The sequence below is a fragment of the Chanos chanos genome, chromosome 2 (genome assembly GCF_902362185.1).
Source record: "Chanos chanos chromosome 2, fChaCha1.1, whole genome shotgun sequence".
Classification (NCBI taxonomy): Eukaryota; Metazoa; Chordata; class Actinopteri; order Gonorynchiformes; family Chanidae; genus Chanos; species Chanos chanos.
The window spans coordinates 24,894,686-24,916,420 of NC_044496.1; the positions used below are offsets into that span (position 1 = coordinate 24,894,686).

A 21,735-nucleotide genomic window follows, 5' to 3' on the forward strand; every position below is an offset into this window, starting at 1 on the left:
TAATAAAAGCTATGGGAAAAAAACTCCTTTCAAGTCTTAGAAAGATGGTCTACACCAAAAGTAAAGATCCTGGGTGATGCTTGTTTCTGAGATGCTGGAATTCTGGAATTTTAATCTGGAATTCTGAAGCTCAACACCAAACACCTCAGGATTTGTGAATTGTTGTTCAAAGTAAATCACAGTTTTCTGTGTGATTTTTTTTGTTTGTTTGTTTGGGTTTTTTCATGTCTGTAAATAACTCCTATGGAGCTACATTTAAGATTGCCAATGGCTAAAACAGCACAAAGAGAACTTGTAATGTCAGAGCAGCCTTCACACTCTTAGTGACTACACTGTTCCTGCATGAGCTTCAGTCTGAGGAAACTTAAGAAGCGACAGCCTTGTAAAGTGCACACACCCAAACCTGTATACACACATACCTTCACACACACTTTAGTATACACACATACTCACTTGCGCTCATAAACACACACCCTCACAGACAGATAGGAAAGAGTGGGCCGCAGGCTTGTTTTCCCACGTCTGTTGCCAGGTTCAGAAGTATTAATAGATCTTCCATTTGTGAGACAATACAAGGAGTGTATGTGTGTGTGAGAGAGAGACAGAAAGAGAGGGAGAGAGAGAGACAGAAAGAGAGACACAGAGAAGGGGAGAGAGAGAGAGAGAGAGAGAGAGAGAGTGAGTGAGAGTGTGTGTGTGTTGTGTTGGACTGATAACAGACAGTCAGGTGTCCTCTCCACATATAGAAGTCCAGGAGTTGGGAGGTGTGTGTGTGTGTGTGTGTGTGTGTGTGTGTGTGTGTGTGCGGTGAAGGTGCTGATGGCTGATGGAAGGACATGGATTCAGAGTATCTCTCTGTTAATTGAGCTTATTGGGCAGCTATTCATGGCCTTCTGACAGCAGAGCTGATTTACTCACGGATGCCTGAGACATGCAGAGCCACCCACACTGTGATGCTCCTCTCCTCTTTCAATCAGACACACATGCTGCCAACTCTTTCACTCTCTCTCTCCCTCTCTCTCCCTAGAAATTGACACTAACAGCCCTGAACATCTAATTCATCTACAGATGCTATTCCATCCATTTTAAAAAGACTATTGTTATTGCTTCATTCAAAGTCATGAGATTCTATAACTCCGTAACTGTGTCATGAGTTATAAATAGGGCACAAAACATAAAATTACAAACACACACAAAAGTAATAAAAAAGTTCATAGAACTGTACAGTCACATTGAATAAAATGAATGAGGGAATGCAAATGTCTGAAAGTCACACTCAGCCAATCAAGGTAGCATCCCCATACTACTCTGGCTCTAATTTGCCCTGTACCATCTTGTCTCATTATACTTGTCTGATCTTGAGCACTAAATTAGTGCTGGACATTCCGATTCAGCTCACTGTGACCCTGTAGTGAAATACAGCCGACCCCACTGTTCACAAACGCACACGGCTTGCTGAGAACTCGCATTCTGGGAATGGAGAATGTGGAACATCCTCACTGGCTCTACGGCCTTGGCAGACCTGCACACGGCTTTTCTCCGCCGCCCATCCTCGCTGTGTCCATTGGAAACCTGAGGGGCTGGAAAAACATACAAGCATGGTCACTATGCCCCCCTGGCAGCACCCCTTAACCCCCTCATGACCACGCTCTGACCTCGACGCACGTTTATACATACACGTACGCACACACATGCACGCTCGCACACCTCACTTGGAACAAACTTGACCACATGGCTGTATTGCTTTCCATTACATTGCTCCCTGTGGAGGACTAAAGGAAGCCGAGAGTTTGCCCAGAAAGTTCAGCTTTCAAAAACAATGAGGTGAAGGCTAACTCCTGAAAATTGAGATATTTCTCATCACATTCTCTCCCCCCCCTCCCCTCCACAGTTTCTCATTCATTCCCTTTATCGCCCAAACACTCCCTCTCACTTTGTTTCTTCTTCACCAATTCTCATGTCTCTCTTTCTTGTTTGCTTTCTCTCTCTCTCTCTCTTTTTTTAAACTTTGAGGTGAGGGATACAGAGGGGAATGAGTGGCCAGCTCCTAAGGTTTTTGGTGTGAGACACACTGTACTTCTCGTCAGCAGCACTTGGTACTCTTATGTATATTTTGATACGCAGGGAGACTAGGGCGAGAGGTCCGTAGCCGATGAATCCCTCGTTTCAGAGATTTCAGAGTCAAAAGGCCCCTTTTCCTTCCCCATTTATTATTTTTTTGAAGTCCCTCAAAAATATTTGCTTTCCTTGGCACCTCATTAACTGTGCATATTTCTGAGGAGTCAGACCACGCAGCTGGGGTCCCCCGCCTCAGAGGCACAGTGGCGCTCATGAGTCTCTCTCTCTCTCTCTCTCTCTCTCTCTCTTTTCCTCTTGCGCATTAAGGGGTTTTTTTTTTTTTGCTCCTAGCTTGAGGTGACCGTTTTGTTCCCCCCTCTGTCTACTTGCCACAGGAGCTGTAAAGAGCATTATCTCTCTCTCTCTATGTGTATGTGAGAGGGATGGAGAACACAGATGTGTGGAGAGATTGTGTGGAGGAATGCGTTGTGGTTCACAGGTAAAGGATAAAGTCTCTTTCTCTCTCTCTCTCTCTGTTCTTTACCTTCTCTAAATGATACAGACAGAGTGAAACCGTGGAGTGATAATACAGACACGCTTGCTCTCAAACACACACTCAGTGGAAACAGTGAGGTATCACAGTAGAGAGGGTTACCACTGCCTGACTGTTCTTTTCCCTAGAGAGAAAGACTGGAAGGTTGGGGCAGAGTGACTGCAGTAAAGTTAATTACATAATCAAAGCAGTAACAATATGGCATTGTGTGTGGTGTGTGTGTTTCAGGACAGCTCCAGATGTGAGTCTCTGGCGGAGAACAGGTTTCCCATTACATTACATAGTAATAATCAGAGCCATCCATCCTCTCTGAGTCGGGCCTGTCAAAGCACACGCGCGCGCGCGCACACACACACTCACGACAGCTCCTTCTGTCTCACTGTGTGTGTTTTTGTGTATGTGTGAGTGATATATGATCAGACAAATGGGAAGACTATAATTACATAGCCCCCTAATGGAAACTTTTCTGATGAGAGTGTGAAATAAAAGATGAGTTTATGTTATTATGAAGGATAGTTATAATGTTGACAGTTTGGCAATTTGAGATCCAGTACAGAAAATGAAGACTGTCTGTCTGTGATACTGTCTGTGTGTTTGTGTGCGTGTGTGCGTGTGTGTGTGTCTGTGTCTGTGTGTGTGTGTGTGTGTGTGTGTGTGTGTGTGTGTGTGTGTGTGTGGTGGAATTGTTCACAGGAGTGGGACTAGGATTATTTTGTGGGCTGTGTTAATTCTGACTCTTGTTCTCCCCTGGGACAGCCCACATAGGAGCCCTAATCTGTATTCTCAGGAAATGAGAGTATGAACTTGGTTTCAACTCCATTTAACTCTATTTTAGGGAGTGTTGAGAGACAGTTAGTCCCAGCTGTCACTCCGTAGTGGTCCTCCTTCAGTGTCATTTCAAAAGACAAGTGCATAATCACAGTGAGGACTCTGTCTGGAAAAGATTGATATTTATTACCATATGACTATCAGCACCTAATTATGTTGAGCGCTAGACCACAGTTTTCACTCAGAGAAACTGCAGAACAATAATCTGCATGTCTGCATTTTACAGTTTGTCCACACTCTATAAAAGGGATATAATTCCAGCCTTCACATATTTGTATGAGGAGGGTAGATTAACAATCAGTAATCTCACTGATATAACCTTTGTGTAAAGTATCAGCGTCTACCTGATAGTTATCTTGAAAGCTTCTCTGTTTTCCTGTAGAGATAAAGCATTGGGGGGGGGTGGGGGGGGGGTTAAACCCACCCTCTCTCCTTCTCATTGTTAGTACGTTTGCATTGTTTTCATGCCTCTGTTATCCTGGGTCAGGACCTGGTTCCACAACCACAAATAATTCTTCAAGAGTATCTCATGAGTCAACAGTGACCTACAGCTTGAGAGTCAAGCACTACTCCAAGTCTGTCCTCCAATGACAAAGATCCATTAAACACACTGAGCTCTCTCCAAACCATAGCGCCATTAAAAGCTCTCGTGTGTCAGTCACTCTTATCAAATGGTGTCCCCTCTGCTTTTCCAGAGAATCAGGATTTTGAGGCCTGGGTTATGCTCGGGTCGAGTGGTGTCACAGTCCAGAGTGGTGGTTTGATAAAGGGTGACAGCTAAAGAGCACTGAGATACATTAGACCGGGTGTCTGAGGATACACATGCCTCCAGCAACACAGAGCCAGGATATTCTGTCATGGTGGCCCTATCTCTTTTGAGTGTTTGTTTTTAGAATGAATGGCTCTAGTCGTGGGTCTGTCTAACAACTTGACAGTAAAGTTTTTCACTATACAAAAGTAAAAGACTGACAAGGTAAAGCAGGTGGAAAAACTTTCTACTAGGTGTCATGCAGAGCAGGTCATTTTATCCTGATAGAGATCTCAAATAAGCTCTTTTTGAAGGTCCCATAGGCTGGGAGAAGGATTTAGGGATCTAGGCAGCCCTTTCCAGTTCAGTTTGTCCTTTTCCTCTCTGAAGTTTTTCAAACGTCAGCTTCAAAAACAGACCCCTAAAAAAACAGCCTGCTGAGTGCATGTGCTAATAAGACGATACTTTTTCCAAAAAAAAAAAAAAATGGATGCGATTTCTAAAAAAGCACCTGATAACATCGCCCTGTCGTACAGTCTGGAATGTACTTCCTCTTTGGGCTGGATAGCTATCAGAATCACTCTGTGTGACTTCAAGGCAGAGCAGGGGCTCTCTCCACGGAAGCCAGATCTGATAAACAGCCACATTATAACACTAAGCAATGAGAGCGGTTTAATGCCTAACGCAACCTCATTTGTGAAAAACAAATAGACGGTTCTCAGTACACTTCTCTTTGAAGTGTAAAGACTTTATTCTGCCAATGAACTGGGTGAAGACATTTGTGGTCAGATGGACTCTAGATACTATAAAGGAGCCGATGCACAGTCCCACGAATGAAAACATAACTGTTTAATTTAAATAAGATTACTTGATGTCTTAGATAACCATCGAATTTAAACTCTGATATCTAATGTCTATGTAGTGTAATTAATGTGCTTATGTCTTTATATCAGAGCCTACATAAGGACCTAAATCAGAGGTCGTGACCACAGTTTTCAGTAAGGTTAAATTTAAAAATTTTTTTAGATCATTTTGGGATCAAACTTATAGTCCTGGCTGCCCACATGATTACGGCAACTGCACTGAAGCGTAGGACACACTGACGGGCGATTTCGTGAGAGCTCAATCGCCTTTACTGCTGTAAAAGCGCTGTACGCTACACAGCCACTAGGTGGTAACAACTGCCTTCTTGCTTCTGTACATGTCTGGTATGAAGTTTTGTGTTTTCAAAGCAAATACGACGTTCAACGAAAATAATTTTTACCGGTGTCGGTGCTGTATTTCAGTAAGCTGATAGTTCAGCATTTCTATTGGTCTTTAATTTGATTTAATTTAATTTAAAAGGAACCCCACGCGTCTTTTCACTGCAATTTCCTACGAAAAACATAGCTGGAATGCCTTAATTAATTTCTACGCTGGAAAACTAGTTGATTCGAATTACCTAAAACGATGGAACATTCTACTGAAGCGTCTTTCTTTCTTTCTTTCTTTCTTTGCCATACTTCCAACAAAAATCTTCATGAAATGTCTGGAAAGCAGAGACAGTAAATTCAGGTGGAATCAGGACAAGTCTTACGTTTGGTAACGCATGTTTCTGACAAACACCAGGCAAGGTAGGCTGCGGTGCGAACCCATATCGAAGCATCAGGTGGGTACGCTCTACATACAGTGTACAGTTCACAGATTTACCTTTTGCAGTGCTGCCTTATATCAGCTGATTTTAGTCTTGTTCTGTACTATGAATCCTGTTCGTTTTACAGAGTGGGACTGATTAGTACAAATCAACTCTGATTTGATCAGTTAATATTTATAAAAGAATCAATGAATGTGCTAAATTACCTTGTATGACAGTTTAACAATTACGTAACATGATTACATTACTGTATATGGCTCTAAGAAAGGAGTTAGGGGAATCATAGTCCTTATATGAGCCCTAAGTAGTTGATAAAACACTAATCCGAGTGCTTTCGGGGTTGAAGATGGGCGGGCAACATCTCTGCGTCACGAATCGCCCACCCCCGCAGTTTAGAGGACTCAGTGATGAGGAAAGAGAAAGTTCAGTTTGCGCCAGCAGAGAGTGGAGGTTGAACCTACGAAGGCGAAGATAAACATTTGGACCTTCGGAAACCACTACATGCTACTTACCGGATTCACGACTTCCAAAGCGGATGGCACGCATTCGAACAATGAATGGCTTATGTGAACATCTACAGACGATATATTATCATTCAGTGCCGTCATGTATTTTGTGTTGTGCGCACCAGGTTTAAATTAACGGGTTGAGTTTTGTCGCTTTCATTGGAAATTACCGAGGATATTTATCAACCAGCAGCGGATATCGGTATCGCACTTCATTCATCCCGCAGGAGTTGTGTTTTTCTCAGAAGCGTGTTCAGTCGTCTGATACAAGCGAGACTGTTTAGGCAACACAGCCTTATTACAAGGCGTTTTATCAGCTGTCTGAGCGAAAGATAACGCATAGGGAGAAGTGATTTATCATCGACTTTAAGTTAATTCGGGCAATGGAAACATAGCGTCTTCATAATATTATAATACAACTCGAGACTTCATATGCCAGGCAACAGAGGAGCCAGCATGAGGGTATCACCTCTGAAGATAGTGTTTTCTCTTTGGTGTCAGTTGGTGATTGCTGTCTCCAGTCTGGAGATAGGCAGCTATGACTTGGAGCGGGGGAGGCCAGCTAAATGTGAGCCTATTGTCATCCCTATGTGCCAAGGTATTGGGTACAACCTCACTAGAATGCCCAACCTCATGGGCCATGAGAATCAGAAGGAGGCAGCCATCAAGCTGAATGAATTTGCCCCTCTTGTGGAGTATGGCTGTGACGTTCACTTGCGTTTTTTCCTCTGCTCCCTGTATGCTCCCATGTGCACAGACAAAGTGTCCACCTCAATCCCTGCCTGCAGACCCATGTGTGAGCAGGCCAGACAAAAGTGCTCTCCGATCATGGAGAAATTCAACTATGCCTGGCCTGATTCTCTGAATTGTTCTAAACTTCCAACTAGAAATGATCCCCATGCCCTGTGTATGGAGGCTCCCGAGAATGACACAAAGACTGAGACCAAGAAAGGGGAGGGCATGCTTCCCGTGCCTCCTAGACCCCGGCAGCCTGGCACAGGGAGCGGACGTTCAGCAGGGAGCCTAGGCACCTGTGAGAATCCAGAGAAGTTCCAGTATGTGGAAAAGAGTGAGACCTGCGCACCTCGGTGTTCCTCGGCTGTAGACGTGTTCTGGTCCAGACAGGATAAAGACTTTGCCTTCATCTGGATGACCGTGTGGTCGACTTTGTGCTTCATTTCCACAGCTTTCACTGTACTCACGTTCCTCTTGGATCCTCACCGCTTCCAGTACCCAGAACGTCCCATCATCTTCCTCTCCATGTGCTACAACGTCTATTCTGTGGCTTTCATTATCCGCTCAGTGGCGGGCGCTGAGAACATTGCCTGTGACCGTGAGAATGGTGAGCTTTACATCATCCAAGAGGGTCTGGAAAGCACCGGCTGCACCATCGTCTTCCTCATTCTCTACTACTTTGGCATGGCAAGCTCCATCTGGTGGGTCATCTTGACGCTCACGTGGTTTCTGGCTGCTGGCAAGAAATGGGGCCATGAGGCAATAGAATCGCACAGCAGTTACTTTCACATGGCAGCTTGGGGCATCCCAGCTCTCAAGACCATTGTCATCCTCACCATGAGGAAGGTGGCTGGGGATGAGCTGACAGGACTGTGTTACGTCGGCAGCATGGATGTAGGGGCCCTGACGGGTTTTGTGCTTGTTCCGCTGTCCTGTTACCTCGTCATTGGCACATCCTTCATCCTGACTGGCTTTGTGGCGCTCTTCCACATCCGGAAGGTCATGAAGACTGAAGGTACCAACACGGAAAAGCTGGAGAAGCTCATGGTAAAGATCGGCATTTACTCCATCCTCTACACTGTTCCCGCCACCTGCGTCATCATCTGTTATTTCTACGAGCGTCTCAACATGGACTACTGGAAGTTCCAGGGCCTGAAGAGTAAGTGTGTAACTTTGCCAGGGCGGAGGAATGAGGATTGCTCTCTGGAATCATCTGTTCCAACGGTGGCTGTGTTTATGTTAAAGATCTTCATGTCACTGGTGGTTGGCATCACCAGTGGTGTGTGGGTGTGGAGCTCCAAAACCCTGCAGACCTGGCAAGGGCTTTGCAGCAGGAAGCTGACAGACAGGACTAGCAGAAAGCCCTGTACCGGTGGAAGCTGCAGCAGTACACACTGCCACTACAAAGCACCGGCTGTGGTGTTACACATGTCCAAAACAGACCCATATTCAGACTGCCCCACACATGTATGAGAGCAGCACACACTAAAGGGTATGTTTTCAGTGTGCTGATACTCGTAAGGGCTCAAAGGGAGATTGGTGACCTCACCTGTACTGTATAGAGACTGAGAGACTACACTCACTCTGTTTGTGGCAACATGAGAGCTGGACTGTGGCAACATTTGTGAGTGTTAAATAACAGTCTGTGTGTTTAAACTGTGGGGACACAGAAAGCCCAAGTCATAGTCTTTCAATAAACGGTGAACATAATTGTTATTTGATACTTTAAAGGGGGGATGGGAACTTTAAATATTGCTTTCTGTAAAAATGCAAATGCATTAAGAAGTTCAAATATGCACTCCCTCATACATAGTTGCTGAGCAAAATGGACTTGCATGTTGGGAAACAGGAAAATGTTCTTCATTATCGAAAAATGGCTTTAAAAACATCAGTAAAGTGTTTAAGAAATATTATTTATTGTATATATATATATATATATATATATATATATATATATTTAATTTCGGTTGGGCTTGGTTACTTTTAGTTGATCTGAATTGAATACTCAATGGTCAGTAAAGTTACACTTCAGATGGCCAAGTGAAAAAGTGCCTTCACGCGTTCTTTTTAAAAGGCAATAAAATATACTATATATTTTGAACCGCTCCATTTTGACCCTTTCATACTTTTTATGTTCCCAGGGACTGTACTGTATTGTGGAGACTGGACAATTGTCTGTTGATGAGTTAACTTAAAAATAAAACGTCTAAACGGGTGGGAGAACGACAATTTAGTTAGGTTTAGACATCCTGTCAGGTTTTATTATTATTATTGTAATTATTATTTTATTTTCGATAAAATTTCGATTCGCACGGACTGTAGCCTATTGTACTGTGTGAATATGAACTTGTTCCCTATCGAAACTAATATCTTAGCCAGCTGACGTTGCATGTCAGGTCAAAGAAATCTTAAGTCTTTCTGAGTTTCAGAGTTACAAACTTGCATAGTAGATTCAAGTTACGTGCATAAAATCCCCACGTGTAGAACACTCAGTAACGACATTCTGTAGCCTACTGATTTAGACTTGGGTACGTATACATTTTTGGCGGACTTCCGTTGATTAATGTGATTATTCTGGAGAACCAAATAATGTTTTCATTTTCCGCCAAAGCCACGCTTGCAATAAACCCCGAAACTAATCTAACGGACAGAGCAACACGCGAACATCTTTGGTTTTACTTGTAGTGTATTTCAAAACATGAAAGGTGCGCCAGAGCAGTGTGCAAATATTTAGATGAAGTAGTTCGGTTTGCATTTGAAAGATTGCACCGGTTCATATGCAAATAGCAACCTGAGAGACTTTTTCAGAAATATTCAATAGACTGCCTCTGAATTGTCCATTGAAAACTGAGGCAGCGTAACACGCGAATGTGGCTTTGTTTGATTTCAATGCTGATCAATTAAGTTATCGCGGCACTGTCTTATTAAAACCTGGGACTCTCGTGTAACATCTATCGGTTTAACTGTTTGTGTTGTAAGAAAGGAACCACTCGCATCCGTTTTCTTTCATGTTCCCAACCAGAAAGCCTTATTCTTGTATGTTGTACTGCAAAGATTTCCTAAGGGGACTGAGCCTCAAAGAGAATTACCGAGCGACAGACAGTCCCCCGGATTTCTCAGTATTAATGCACGCATCATCACCTTTAAATGCAGAGGTTCTTCTCGTAATATATTTCATTAATGAGTAGACTAACCTCCCTCCGACAGTCGTATTGTTGCGTGGCGTTCCTCACTGCCCCCTCTCCGCTCCTTTGAAGTAAACTATCCAAGGAAATAAAGGCGACGCTTTATCGGAGGCATGTTGATTTAGAATTGCCTCGTAAAATGATGGACATGTAATAGTGTGTGTGTGTGTGTGTGTGTGTCTGTGTGTGTGTCTTGGAGAGAGAGAGAGAGAGAAACGGAGAGAGAGTGCTCATTAAATGCCTATAGCTTTTAATTGAAGAGGATTATTCTTTTATATTGGATGCCCATTCGATATTTCATTTGTACTACTTAATATTGTAGTATTTTTACACTCTCCTTCACCTCTACACTTACCACAAAGTTCTGCGCCTACATTTTGGTTGGCAAAGTATTAAAAAATAGCATATACTCAAGTAATGACAATTTTGCCTCATTCTCATTTGGTTTTTATTCACTTCATGGACATTCAAATACTCTAAACAGTAATCTTCCCCAATTTTCTGTGAGGTACTTTGTGTCAGGCTTTGAAATTTCTGAAATCAGTTTTGCACCTCCATAAACAACCATCTCAATAGTCTTTCCAGTCAGTGATGTGAAATTAAATGAACACCTTGATCTCTGTTTTCTCTCAGGTTAAAAGCACTGAAAGCTTCCAAAACAGGCCTGTCCTATGTCAGTCACCTCCAATGGCTATGTCTCTGCTCAGACATACCGATTTGATGTGAGGCTGCTTGTTTAGTACATGTTTTGTCCAGCAGACATTGAAAGTACAGAATAAATAATGGAATTGATTTTTTTTTGTCTCTAAAAATAATCAAAACAGAAAGGAATACTTACCGTGAGTTGACAGAATTACTGAGTTGAACTATCCATTTATTTTTCACTTATTCAAAAGAACATGCTGAAAGAGTCTGGGTTGGTCTGACATTGTTTGACTCTGTGTGTGTGTGTGTGTGTGTGTGTGTGTTGGTATTTTTCAGCTCCAGCTCTTTCTCTGGAGGAAGTTTTTCACATGTGCCACACTAGTATTCCGTACTACAGCTAGCCATCTCACCGTCACTGGCATGAGTGTGTGTGTGTGTGTGTGCATGTGTGCGTGTGTGTGCGTGTGCGTGTGTGTGTTTGTGTCCTTCTAGTGGCAGTAGTTTAAATGGCCAGAACCTGTTGCTAACAGCTGATGTGGAGCAGGTGCTTTTGTAACCACCTCTCTCAGATCATAGACCGGAGGTCAACATCAGAGCAATGCATGCGCAAGCTCTCACACACACACACACGCGCACGCGCATGCACACACACACATCTGCAACAGCCTTGCTTTTTACACTCGTACACCTCGCCTCTTACATGAGGTGCAATATCAAAAATGAACCAAATATACTCCTCTGCCTTTACACCCCTGAGTTTTTTATGTAATCATTTTTACACTGTAATAATTAGCCCTGTTCGTGCCTGCTTGCTTGCTTTAGATTTAAGGCAGTGGAGCCTAGAGGCTACATTTCAATAACTTAGGGCTATCCAAACTTGCATGACAGAGGCCTAGTTTGGGTTGCTGGGTGCTTGTTTAAGTACTGAGGGGGCTGGTTTGGGTAGCTGGGTGCTTGTCTAAGTACTGAGGGGGCTGGTTTGGGTAGCTGGGTGCTTGTCTAAGGACTGAGGGGGCTGGTTTGGGTAGCTGGGTGCTTGTCTAAGTACTGAGGGGGCTGGTTTGGGTAGCTGGGTGCTTGTCTAAGTACTGAGGGGGCTGGTTTGGGTAGCTGGGTGCTTGTCTAAGGACTGACGGAGTTGGTTTGGGTTGCTGGGTGCTTGTTTAAGTTCTGAGTGTTCTGGTTTAGGAAGCTGGGTTTCTCTCCTGAGAGGCCTCGTTTGGGTAGCCGGGTGATTGTCTGCATGGTTGATTACAGAGGCACCGTCTGGTCATACGTCTGTTTAAAGCAGATCATTATGGGATATTCCCCCCGCCCCCAACTCCCACCTATTTCTCCCCCAACTATCCATGCACCCTTCAGGAAAGAAGAAAGAGAGAGAGCAGAATAAAAGCAAACCCTCATTACACCCATTCCCTCGTCTCTCTCTCTTCCCTCCCCCACCCCACAAGCGCTATCCCTTTCCTGGAGTGTTTTGATGTGTAAATGAGCGCATTGAAAACCTGCAGGGTTCCAAAGAGATGCTTTCCATGAAAATACGCTAGTCTCTGAACTGTGGGGTTCAAACACACACACAGACACACACACACACACACACACACACTCACAGGATTACTCAAACTTACACACTCTCTAAGTTACGAACACTTACACAGCCCTTGTTTTCCCCCTGAGTCCTAGTATGCTTGTATACTCACGCCAGGGCACACTCTAAGAGTGGAACACAAAGCTACACCCACTTGTTCTTTTTCTCTAAACCCCACATTCAAATATATGCACACTCACTCACGTCCCTATTTTGATATGGTCATACAAAACCTGTACTGTTCCATTAGGACAAATTTTGATGTAGGCAGCGCTTGAAGATGTTTTGGAAAATTGGTGTTTTCAAAATAAGAGTGAAAATACTGTATCTTGCAGATATTTTTTAGTCAAACAAACTGAGAAATTCTCAGAATAGTCCTAAAAGCTACCCAGAATTTGGAATATTTGGTGGGTTTGGGACAGGGAGCTCTTTGTTAGCATTTTCTGTAATACTGATGGCCAAAGCTCTCAGAAATAAGCGGAGGAAATTAGTAAGTCAGGTATGGGTGGTTTAGTAACCCACAGCACATCTTACTCACCGTACACAAACACTCTCTCTCTCTCTGTTTCTCAATCCACCTTTCTATCTTTATTTTTTTTAATGACAACTCCCGTTCTGTAACTATGTCTTCAGTGATGTAAAATACAAATTTACATTGCCATGTTCAAGCAAAGTGTTTTCCTTCAAATACTCTCTTTAGGCTGATAAAAATCCTTTTTTCTATTCTCATCCTCTTCATGTCTCTTTCCCTCTCTCTGCCCTTGTCTCTAACCTAAAGAGAGCACATTGCCTCAGAGAGAGACTGCCTCAGAGAGAAAGAGAGAGGGAGAGGGAGAGACAGAGAGAGCCACTTGATCCTAACAAAGGCTGAAAACTGTTTAGATTAAAGTTTCAGCCAGAATCATCCAGTTAGGAATATTTTCTACCAAGTCACCCCGCGCCTGCTTCAGCTTAAGAGAGAAGATCAGAGGAAGAAGAGAGCTTCGTCTGAGCAACTAATTGACGCTAGTTTGAAATCTTCATGTGTTGCTTTCCAAATCTGTTTGATCAACAAGGAATAAACAGAATATGTGACCAAACCCCACGTCCCTGCAGTCCTTTTCATCTAGACTATTAGGAGCTGGTGAGAAGACTGACAGGTTAACGGTTCAGGCTTATTGAGACGCCTTCTCTTTACTCACTGCACTCACTGAAAAACAACAGCTGTCATTCTGTATTCATCTCAAATATGATCTGCATTCATCCACAATATTATTTGTCTCTTCCATGGTGTTGTGGATTCTGACTTTAGAAAATAGGACTTGTAGCTTGAGCGGTTACTGCCGGGAGAAATTATTGTGACTGTTTTTTTTGTTTTTTTTTATCCCTCGGTGCAAAGCGACACTAGCGGATGGTGTCGGCGTTTGTCGGAGTGACAAAATGACAGGCTGGCATGGAGTCTTTCATCGTTGGTTGTGGCGTAGAGCGATCACGGGTACAGCCGCTATGTAGGTCAGGCATTTGAGAGAGACCTCTGCCATTTTGATTTGGTTGCTAGGCAGCACCCCTCTCTAATCTCCAGTACCAAAGTCTCTCTAGAGAGAGAAAGAAAGACAGAGAGAGTGAGAGAGAGCAAAGGAGCAGTAGAAGAAAGAGAGAGAGGAGGTGGAAAAAGCAACAACAAAGAGCAGCAAATGAAGCGGCGTCATGGTCTGCTTTTAGAAACACTGCCAGGCAAAGTGGAGGAGTAAAAAAGAGAACAAGTATTAATCGCCCTCTTCCCAGAACGCTCCTGCCCTGATTTCTGTTTCCCTCTCTCTCTCTCTCTCTCTCTCTCTCTCTCTTTCCCCTCTCTCTATCTGTCTATCCCAACACACCTCAGTGAGTACCACTGATTCTCACTTTAAAGCTGTGACTATTTTGTGGATGATGTTTTACTGTCACATCATTACACCCACTTCAGCATCCTTATGTGTCATTGCCATCAAACACAGAGACAGCAGGGAAACCCAAAACACTGCGCTCTGCTGTCTATTTACATGGTCATTCTGGTACTTTCTACCAAGTGCATTTTTCAGTGCCTGTGACATGACTCATGCATTCTTTAACTGCACATGAAATGGAGTCGTGATGGCCTGAGCAGAAAGCAGGAGACATGAGTCTGAGTTAGGCTGAGTTAGTCTGGGTTAATCTGAGTACGTCTGAGTAAACTTGAGTAAGCCTTAGTTAGCCTGAGTTAGTCTGAGTTAACCTGAGTAAATCCGGGTTAGTCTAGGTTAATCTGAGTTAGTCCTGAGTTAGTCTAAATTAACCATATGAGCCATATTCTGTCTACCTGTGCATGGCACCCCCTCTCTCTGGGATCTGAACTCAGTACAGCTCTGTTGGTAGTTACTAGAACTGAAAGCAATTGTCTTCAGAGTTTGGGTAAATCATATATTCAGAGTAGGTTACTTACTTGAGGTTAGAATCTATGAAACTGATGGATTGATTTTTTTTTAGGTCATTCACTGACCTGCCTTGTATGCTGTTGACACTCAAATATTGCTGGCAATCATAAGTTTAAATATTTGAGTTCCTGGTTTAGGTCTAGGATGCAGACCTGTACATGGAAATACAAATCATACGCCTTTAATGTGAAGTGCAAACCAGCAGACAATGTTCTGAGCCTAACGGGTCTTTGTCAGGTTCAACCCCTGACTCTGACGCTGGACGTGCCTGTACACTTACCTTTTTTCCCTTACAGTAAAAGGTCTTGGTCCCAGCACATGAAAAAGTGGGACGTGTGTATGATTACTGTCCTCTATACAGGTTTAGGATGTAAAAAGGTAAGGCCATCAGCTTTTGAAAACAGTTCAGCCAAGCATGCGTCAGGATAAACAGACCAGTATTTTAACATTACCACCATTCACAAAGCACCCATACAAGTTCTCCGTCATGATCTTATTGTGGCGGCACGGTTCTGCTAGTCACTCTGATTGTATTTGAAAGCGTGTGTCAACGTTGAAAGCTTCCACACGCTTTGAAAAAGTCCATTTTCCAATCAACGTTTCAGCAACGGCCGTGTGACTGTTCTCTTTGTGCTCCCTACCGTACAGTGTACGGTTACAAATCAAATACGCCACTGTTCAGTTGAGCATGCCGGCCGCAGCTACAGCCCCGCGTGCACCAGGGCCCTGCAGTGAGACGGTCTAAAAGAGAGAGGGGAACTCAGTGAGACAGCCTTAGGCAGTTCAAATATATCCACACTCAGCCCCTTTCTTTCCTATCATCGATTAAAGCCTTTTCCGGCTGCGGCTGTTGACACAGCATGATCACTGTACGTGAATGGCTTCAGCTCTAAGAAGAACCAGCTGGGGCATGAAGGCACACTGGTGCTTTTGTGCCCTGTCAGTTAGTCCAGTTTTTTCAGTCTCCAGACTCCAAAGCCAATCAACTCTCCAACTCTGCAGCCACACGACAGTTTAAGAGCAGTCCGTGGTTATTGCCGGCGGTTGGTAAAGGTTACTACCCAGGCTGTGAGAATAGCCATGTGAACTGTGAGTGTTAGCACTGGAAACTCTGTTATCCATAGCACCAAGTCCTGCAGTAGTTGGAAACAGAGTTGAAAAACTAATGAGTCTTGGAACTAAACTTGAGGAAAAAAACACTTTTTAAGTGTTATGGTGACACAAGGTTGTAATAAGATTTGAATGTATCCCAAAAAAGGATTAGGACAATGCATTTAAGCTGGATGTCAGACAGATGATTTGTAATGATATACAGATACAGATCTATCTGGATATAATAATGAATAAATTAATTATATAATACATTAATATGTAATATAAAAGGATATTTATGATAGTGTAAAACAGACATTAAGACCTAACAGTGAAATGATGGTTAAGTTTGCTTTTGCTTGATGTGACTTCTTGTTTTCTTTCTCCCAGTTTCCACAGGTTCCAGGCTGGTGTCAAGCTGTGTGAGAGAGTGGTCCTCTCTTGTCACGGTTCACGCTGTGCACCGGACGTGACTCACCTTGCTATGCTAATTACACCTTTCCTATGGGCTTTTAATAAGGTGTGTGTGCTTTGTGTTTTTGCATCTGGCTTTGTTTATGGCCAAGAGTCTGGCCTCGTAAAGAGAGGGCAGGCACTGCAGGGGGGCTGGTGTCAGCATTAGTGAAGAACATATCCCAGAACTATCAGGACATCCAGGCCAGATGCATATTCACAGAGACGCTATTTTTCTGAGTGCTGATCTAGGGTCAGTAGTTATCATAGGAATGATTACATCTGAAATCAGAAGATCTGATCTGATGTCCTGGGCCACAGGCCACTGTGGTGAAGCTTCAAGTCCCTTGGTTCTTATGGCAGCAGATGGCAGTGCTAATATACAGGGGCCATGCTGCATGTTATGTGTCAGCAGAAAGCAGACTTCAACCTCTATTTTGGCCTCATAGCCCAGAGTTTTGTTTGTTTGAGGGATTTTATATTATATACAGGTGTGTGCTGTTAGAGTATATTTCTCATTTTGTGTGTGCGTGTCTGTGTGTGTGTGTCCATAAGACAATGGAACGCAATATGCTGAGAGAGCACATGGACTAAGCAAAGCTTGAGATGACTTCTGCAGAGTTTCAAATGTCACGAAAGTGGTGAAGAGGGGTGTGAGTGTGTGTGTCTGTATGCATTTTGAGTGGATGGAGGATCAGGTTGATGGATTAACACTTTGGATACAGTCTCGGTATTGCTGCCGCCAACATTTTTTTCTGTGATTTGTTGTACATATGCACACACACATGCACGCACGCGCGCGCGCACACACACACACACACACACACACACACACACACACACACATCTATCACACAAAGCAACATAATCAAACCAGTCATCTGAGCTGTGCTACTAAAACAAACACTGCAGGAGGGCAAGAGGTGCTGAGAAAACACAGGAGCAAGATGTGTGAGGGAGAAAGAGAGTTTACCACAGCATAGAGAAAGAGAGAGAGAAAGAGAGAAAAACACAGAGAAAGAGAAAGGGGGAGAGAGAGAGAGAGAGAGAGAGAGAGAGAGAGAGAGAAGACATGGAGAGTGAGAAAGTGATGAAAAGGGAGAGAAAAGAAAAGAGAGGGAGAGAAGTGGTAAAACATGAAACTGGATCTCGGTGTTTTGCCTGAGTGCTGTTAATCCGACAGAACAGCGGAGCTCGCGGATTCTCTTACAGAAGACAAACGGCACTTGGATATTTATTCTCGCGCCGGGGCAAACATCTGGCTTTCCTGGCCGGGTTGCTGGATGAGAGGGCGCGAGGAGTAGTGAAGGGGGGCGAGGGGCACAGGCTCTTCACAGCCCAATTTATTTCGGGTGTTAGCTTTTAATTAAAAGTGTAAGTGATGCCTGAGGTGCAGGCAGGCAGGGCACGGCTTTGTTTTCCTTATATTGGGGGGGTGCACTGGCTGAGATTTTGGGGGGGGCAGTTTAAGGGGACACTGCCAGGCCAAACTGATGGTGCTCAGGGTACGAAATCTCCCTTCTCCTCTCTGGTCCTTGTTTTTGTTTTGTTTTGTTTTGTTTTTCTCAATTGTGCAGAACTCCTTTGGGTCACATACGATTACATGGTGTCCTGTCCGTCCTCTTCCTGCTCACTCAATCTACAAATTAAAAAAAAAAAATAAGGTGATGTGTTCGTTCAAACGTGGTAAGAATTTTGTTTTAATCACATATATTACACGTGGTTCATATTACATCTTTATTGAGGCTGATTGGCTGTTAACTTCACAAACCTTTCCTTCCTCCCACCTCCTCTCTTACAGTTTCCTGGGTTATACAAACATTCAGACAAATTAAAAATCATTTTCCTTTTAGAAGAGATGCCGTTCGGAGCCCCACACATCAACACCTCCCATACTATTAAAGATTTTCAGGGCGTAAGACGCTGGCTTTTCCAGCTCTGCCCCAACCGGAAAAGTTCTACGTGAAATTAATGGGGCAGCGGTGTGTAACCGTGGTTGGAACAGAACGGGTTCACAGGCACAGACCTCCTGGTGCCAACACTGCCACTAAATTCATCCCTTCAGTAAATGAAACACACTCTCTCTTAGGGTTTTATGCTGGGCCTTCATCACACCTATGTGAGCGTGTTTTGACATGTTATAAGACTTAACTGAGCATGCTCAACCAACCAGATTCTTCTTTAACACATGGACATGTTTCTAATTATGTATGGATTTATTTTGTGATACTTGACCGTGTTGCATTACTGTGTGTAAGTAGTGTAACGCTCAGTAAACTGCCTCCTGAGTAATCACACACTACAAATGGCTGCAGGAAGCTAAACAGACATGGGAAGAGATATATTTGATTGTACCTGATATCTGAGATGTTGTGACAACACAGATGCTAATCTGTGCTTCAGGTTATCTGTGCTGTTTGGACAGGATTGGGCAAAGCAGTTTACTCAGTTCATCTATCAACTGTCTTTGGTTTAAAACACTAAAGTTATGAATGTCTGTCTCTCATGGGCCACTGGGTGACTACTTTTCCATGTAAAAAGCAGAATGGCATGGAAGGTAAGCCAGAGAGAAAGAAAGAGGAATGGAATGGAGTGGAATTAGATGTTGGTCACCTGTCTGAATGCTTTCTCTCAGACCCTGGTGTCTGAGAAACACATTGAGTGTGAATGTTGAGTGATGGCTGTTAGACCTATTTGAGTTTCAGTGTCTCTGTCCTGGCTTTGCTGTCGCCATACCCAGACTAAAGCAGTCCAGACTGGGCTACACAGGCAAGTCAACCTGGTTGGATATGCTTACCTCCACATCTGTAACGGATTACTGCCCCACACACACACACACACACACACACATGCACACACACCACCCAACATTCAAAGAGTACTTTCTGAGCCTCTTAGTCTCTTACTGTTCCTTTAGAGTGTATGTATACACACAGGCTAACCAACACATATACAACTCATATGAATGTGAATATGCAGATACGAAGAGACGAGAGACATTCATAAGCATAAGACCTTGTGTGTTCAAACACACACTTTTAAACATTCGGAGTGCGGACGCTTCTCATACACCCACACACGCCAGAGAGGGTGTCAGTTACACACTCACACCTCTGTAAGAAATCCTCCCTCTTTCCTAAAGCTGCTGCTGGACAGCTGCCTCTGCCCATATTTTTAATGGCTCACTAAGTTTTGTTTGGCTTTTTGCGTGTGTGTGGTATGTCTGAGACGGTACTAAGGGAGAGGCAGGGTCTCTGTCACACAGTCTGTTGTCTTAATTCTTTATGAGCGGGTCCATTACCTTGACAAGGCCTTTTTCCAATGAAGCACTCTCCCTACAAGGTACACAGCAAAGGTGTCAGATCCACCATCATGTATAAAACACAGCCAGCCAATACACTCTGAGTGACAAACTTTTCTATCTTAAATACTCATTTACAAGAGGCTGTCACAGACTGTTCTGAACAGCAGTATGTGTGTGTGTGTGTGTGTGTGTGTGAGAGAGAGAGAAAGAGAGAGAGAAAAAGCAAGTGGTTGAAAATTCTCTCTGTTTCACAAAGTCCCAGGGGACCAGAGATTTTCTCCAGGCGTCTTTTTTTTTTTTTTTTTTTTTCCACTTCCATGTCCTTTCGGTTTCATCATCAAAAGAGCAACGCTGAAGAAGAAGAAGCAACTGGAGAGGAGGATGTTATGTGAATAGTATATTAAAAAAAACATTTTTGCTTTGTAGAAGGAAGACTGTTTTAGCATGTGCTGCCACTGCTAAGAGCGCTAACTGCCTCACTCACTGCATCAAACATACCTAGCCAGGTTCTGACTTCCACACTCAACCCCTGAATAACTGATCCAAGAGAAGCACTGTAGCCCCGTGATGAAGCACAGGAAAGAGGCCAGAAAAAGACCATATAGAACACAGCAAGTCTGACAAGTAGTGAACACCTCAGTCAGAGCCAGCACATGAGCAGCTTCATCCTGATTACCTCTTCTGTGTTGGTGTTATATCCTAAATAAACTGGTCAGAAAATCACTCCCAGAAACACGTAAAAATACATCCATCATTCTGAACATGTTCTCTGATCTCATTAGTTTTCAGGCTCTTGTTCTATGAACCACAATCAGTTTTTAAATTTTTGTTCTATGTTCAGTAGTCAGTTTTTAGGATTTCCTCCCATGCTTCATAATCAGTTTTTAGTCTCTTGCTCTATGTTCCATGGACAGTTTGTATTGTTCCATTCCGTAATTAACTCTGGTCTAAATGTCAGATCATTAACTCTCCCTACACACTATCACTATTTTTTTTTATCAGCAAACATTTCTCTGAGGTCTAGTCCCGATAGGACTACATATATTTTCAAGACAACAGCTCAGCATGTTTGAACCATGTGAGACAGAAAAAAACACATTGTCTCTAACTTTACAAGAGTGTGAAGAGGTGTCTGTGTGTTGAGGTTAAAATTGTGGTGAAAGCAACCGATGAATTCATCGATTACATCATTAGAAGCATTATGTAATCCTTGGCTCAGAATCAGGAGACCTGTGAAAGGATCCAGCAGTCAGACCCCATGTGAGGTGACAGTCCTGATGGGCTGTGCCTTTGGGCCCACTGAAGTGGAACTACTCCAGGGCATGTATTCTGTCATGCTTCAGTAGGTCCCCAGCGAGGCAGCCTTACTGTTGCCAAATGAAGATCGCAGTGGTAGCAATTATCCAGTTCACTGGTGCAGTGTATGTGGAGCTCACCTTGCAGAAAACTCAAGCCCTTGGCCCAAGACAAAACACCTGGGCACTGATGAGTGAAGCCTGGTGCTATTTCAACACACAAGGTTTCAATTCGATTAAGCTGTAAATATTTACACACCTTTGCAAATAACACTGGTTTCGATATTTGAAACAGGTTGGCTACATGTGCACCGTTTCGCGGGCTCAAGGGGTAAGGCCCGTCGTCTTTCTGCAAAGCTGCAGAATTTGCCGTGACCTGGAAAGTTCACTAAAGGGTTGAACATCGTTCAACACATTCATCTCATCTCGTCGCTGCCTTTGCCATCTACCCCATCTTCCTCTGTCTCTGTCCGGACTCTCATCTCATCCCTCTCTCTCTTCCTCCATAGCAGTGGGAAGTCTGGAGTCAGACAGCCTGGGGAAGTCTAATTACCTGCCGCCACCTGAGAACTCTTTGGAAAGTATTCATCTGTAATTAAAAGGCTGAATGGTGTGCAGCCTACTCTCCGCTATATCAGGGCCCCTAAATGCACGTGGGCTGGATTGATTAAAAGAACAGCGAAGGC

General features: G+C 43.6%; 1 protein-coding gene across 1 annotated transcript; it reads left to right on the top strand.

Moving 5' to 3' along the window:
• The first annotated feature begins 6,782 nt into the window (after positions 1–6,782).
• fzd9b (frizzled class receptor 9b) lies at positions 6,783–8,534 on the top strand. Its single transcript, XM_030766956.1, has one exon. It carries the CDS (start codon positions 6,783–6,785, stop codon positions 8,532–8,534), a length of 1,752 nt encoding a protein of 583 aa, XP_030622816.1.
• The last annotated feature ends 13,201 nt before the right edge of the window (positions 8,535–21,735 follow it).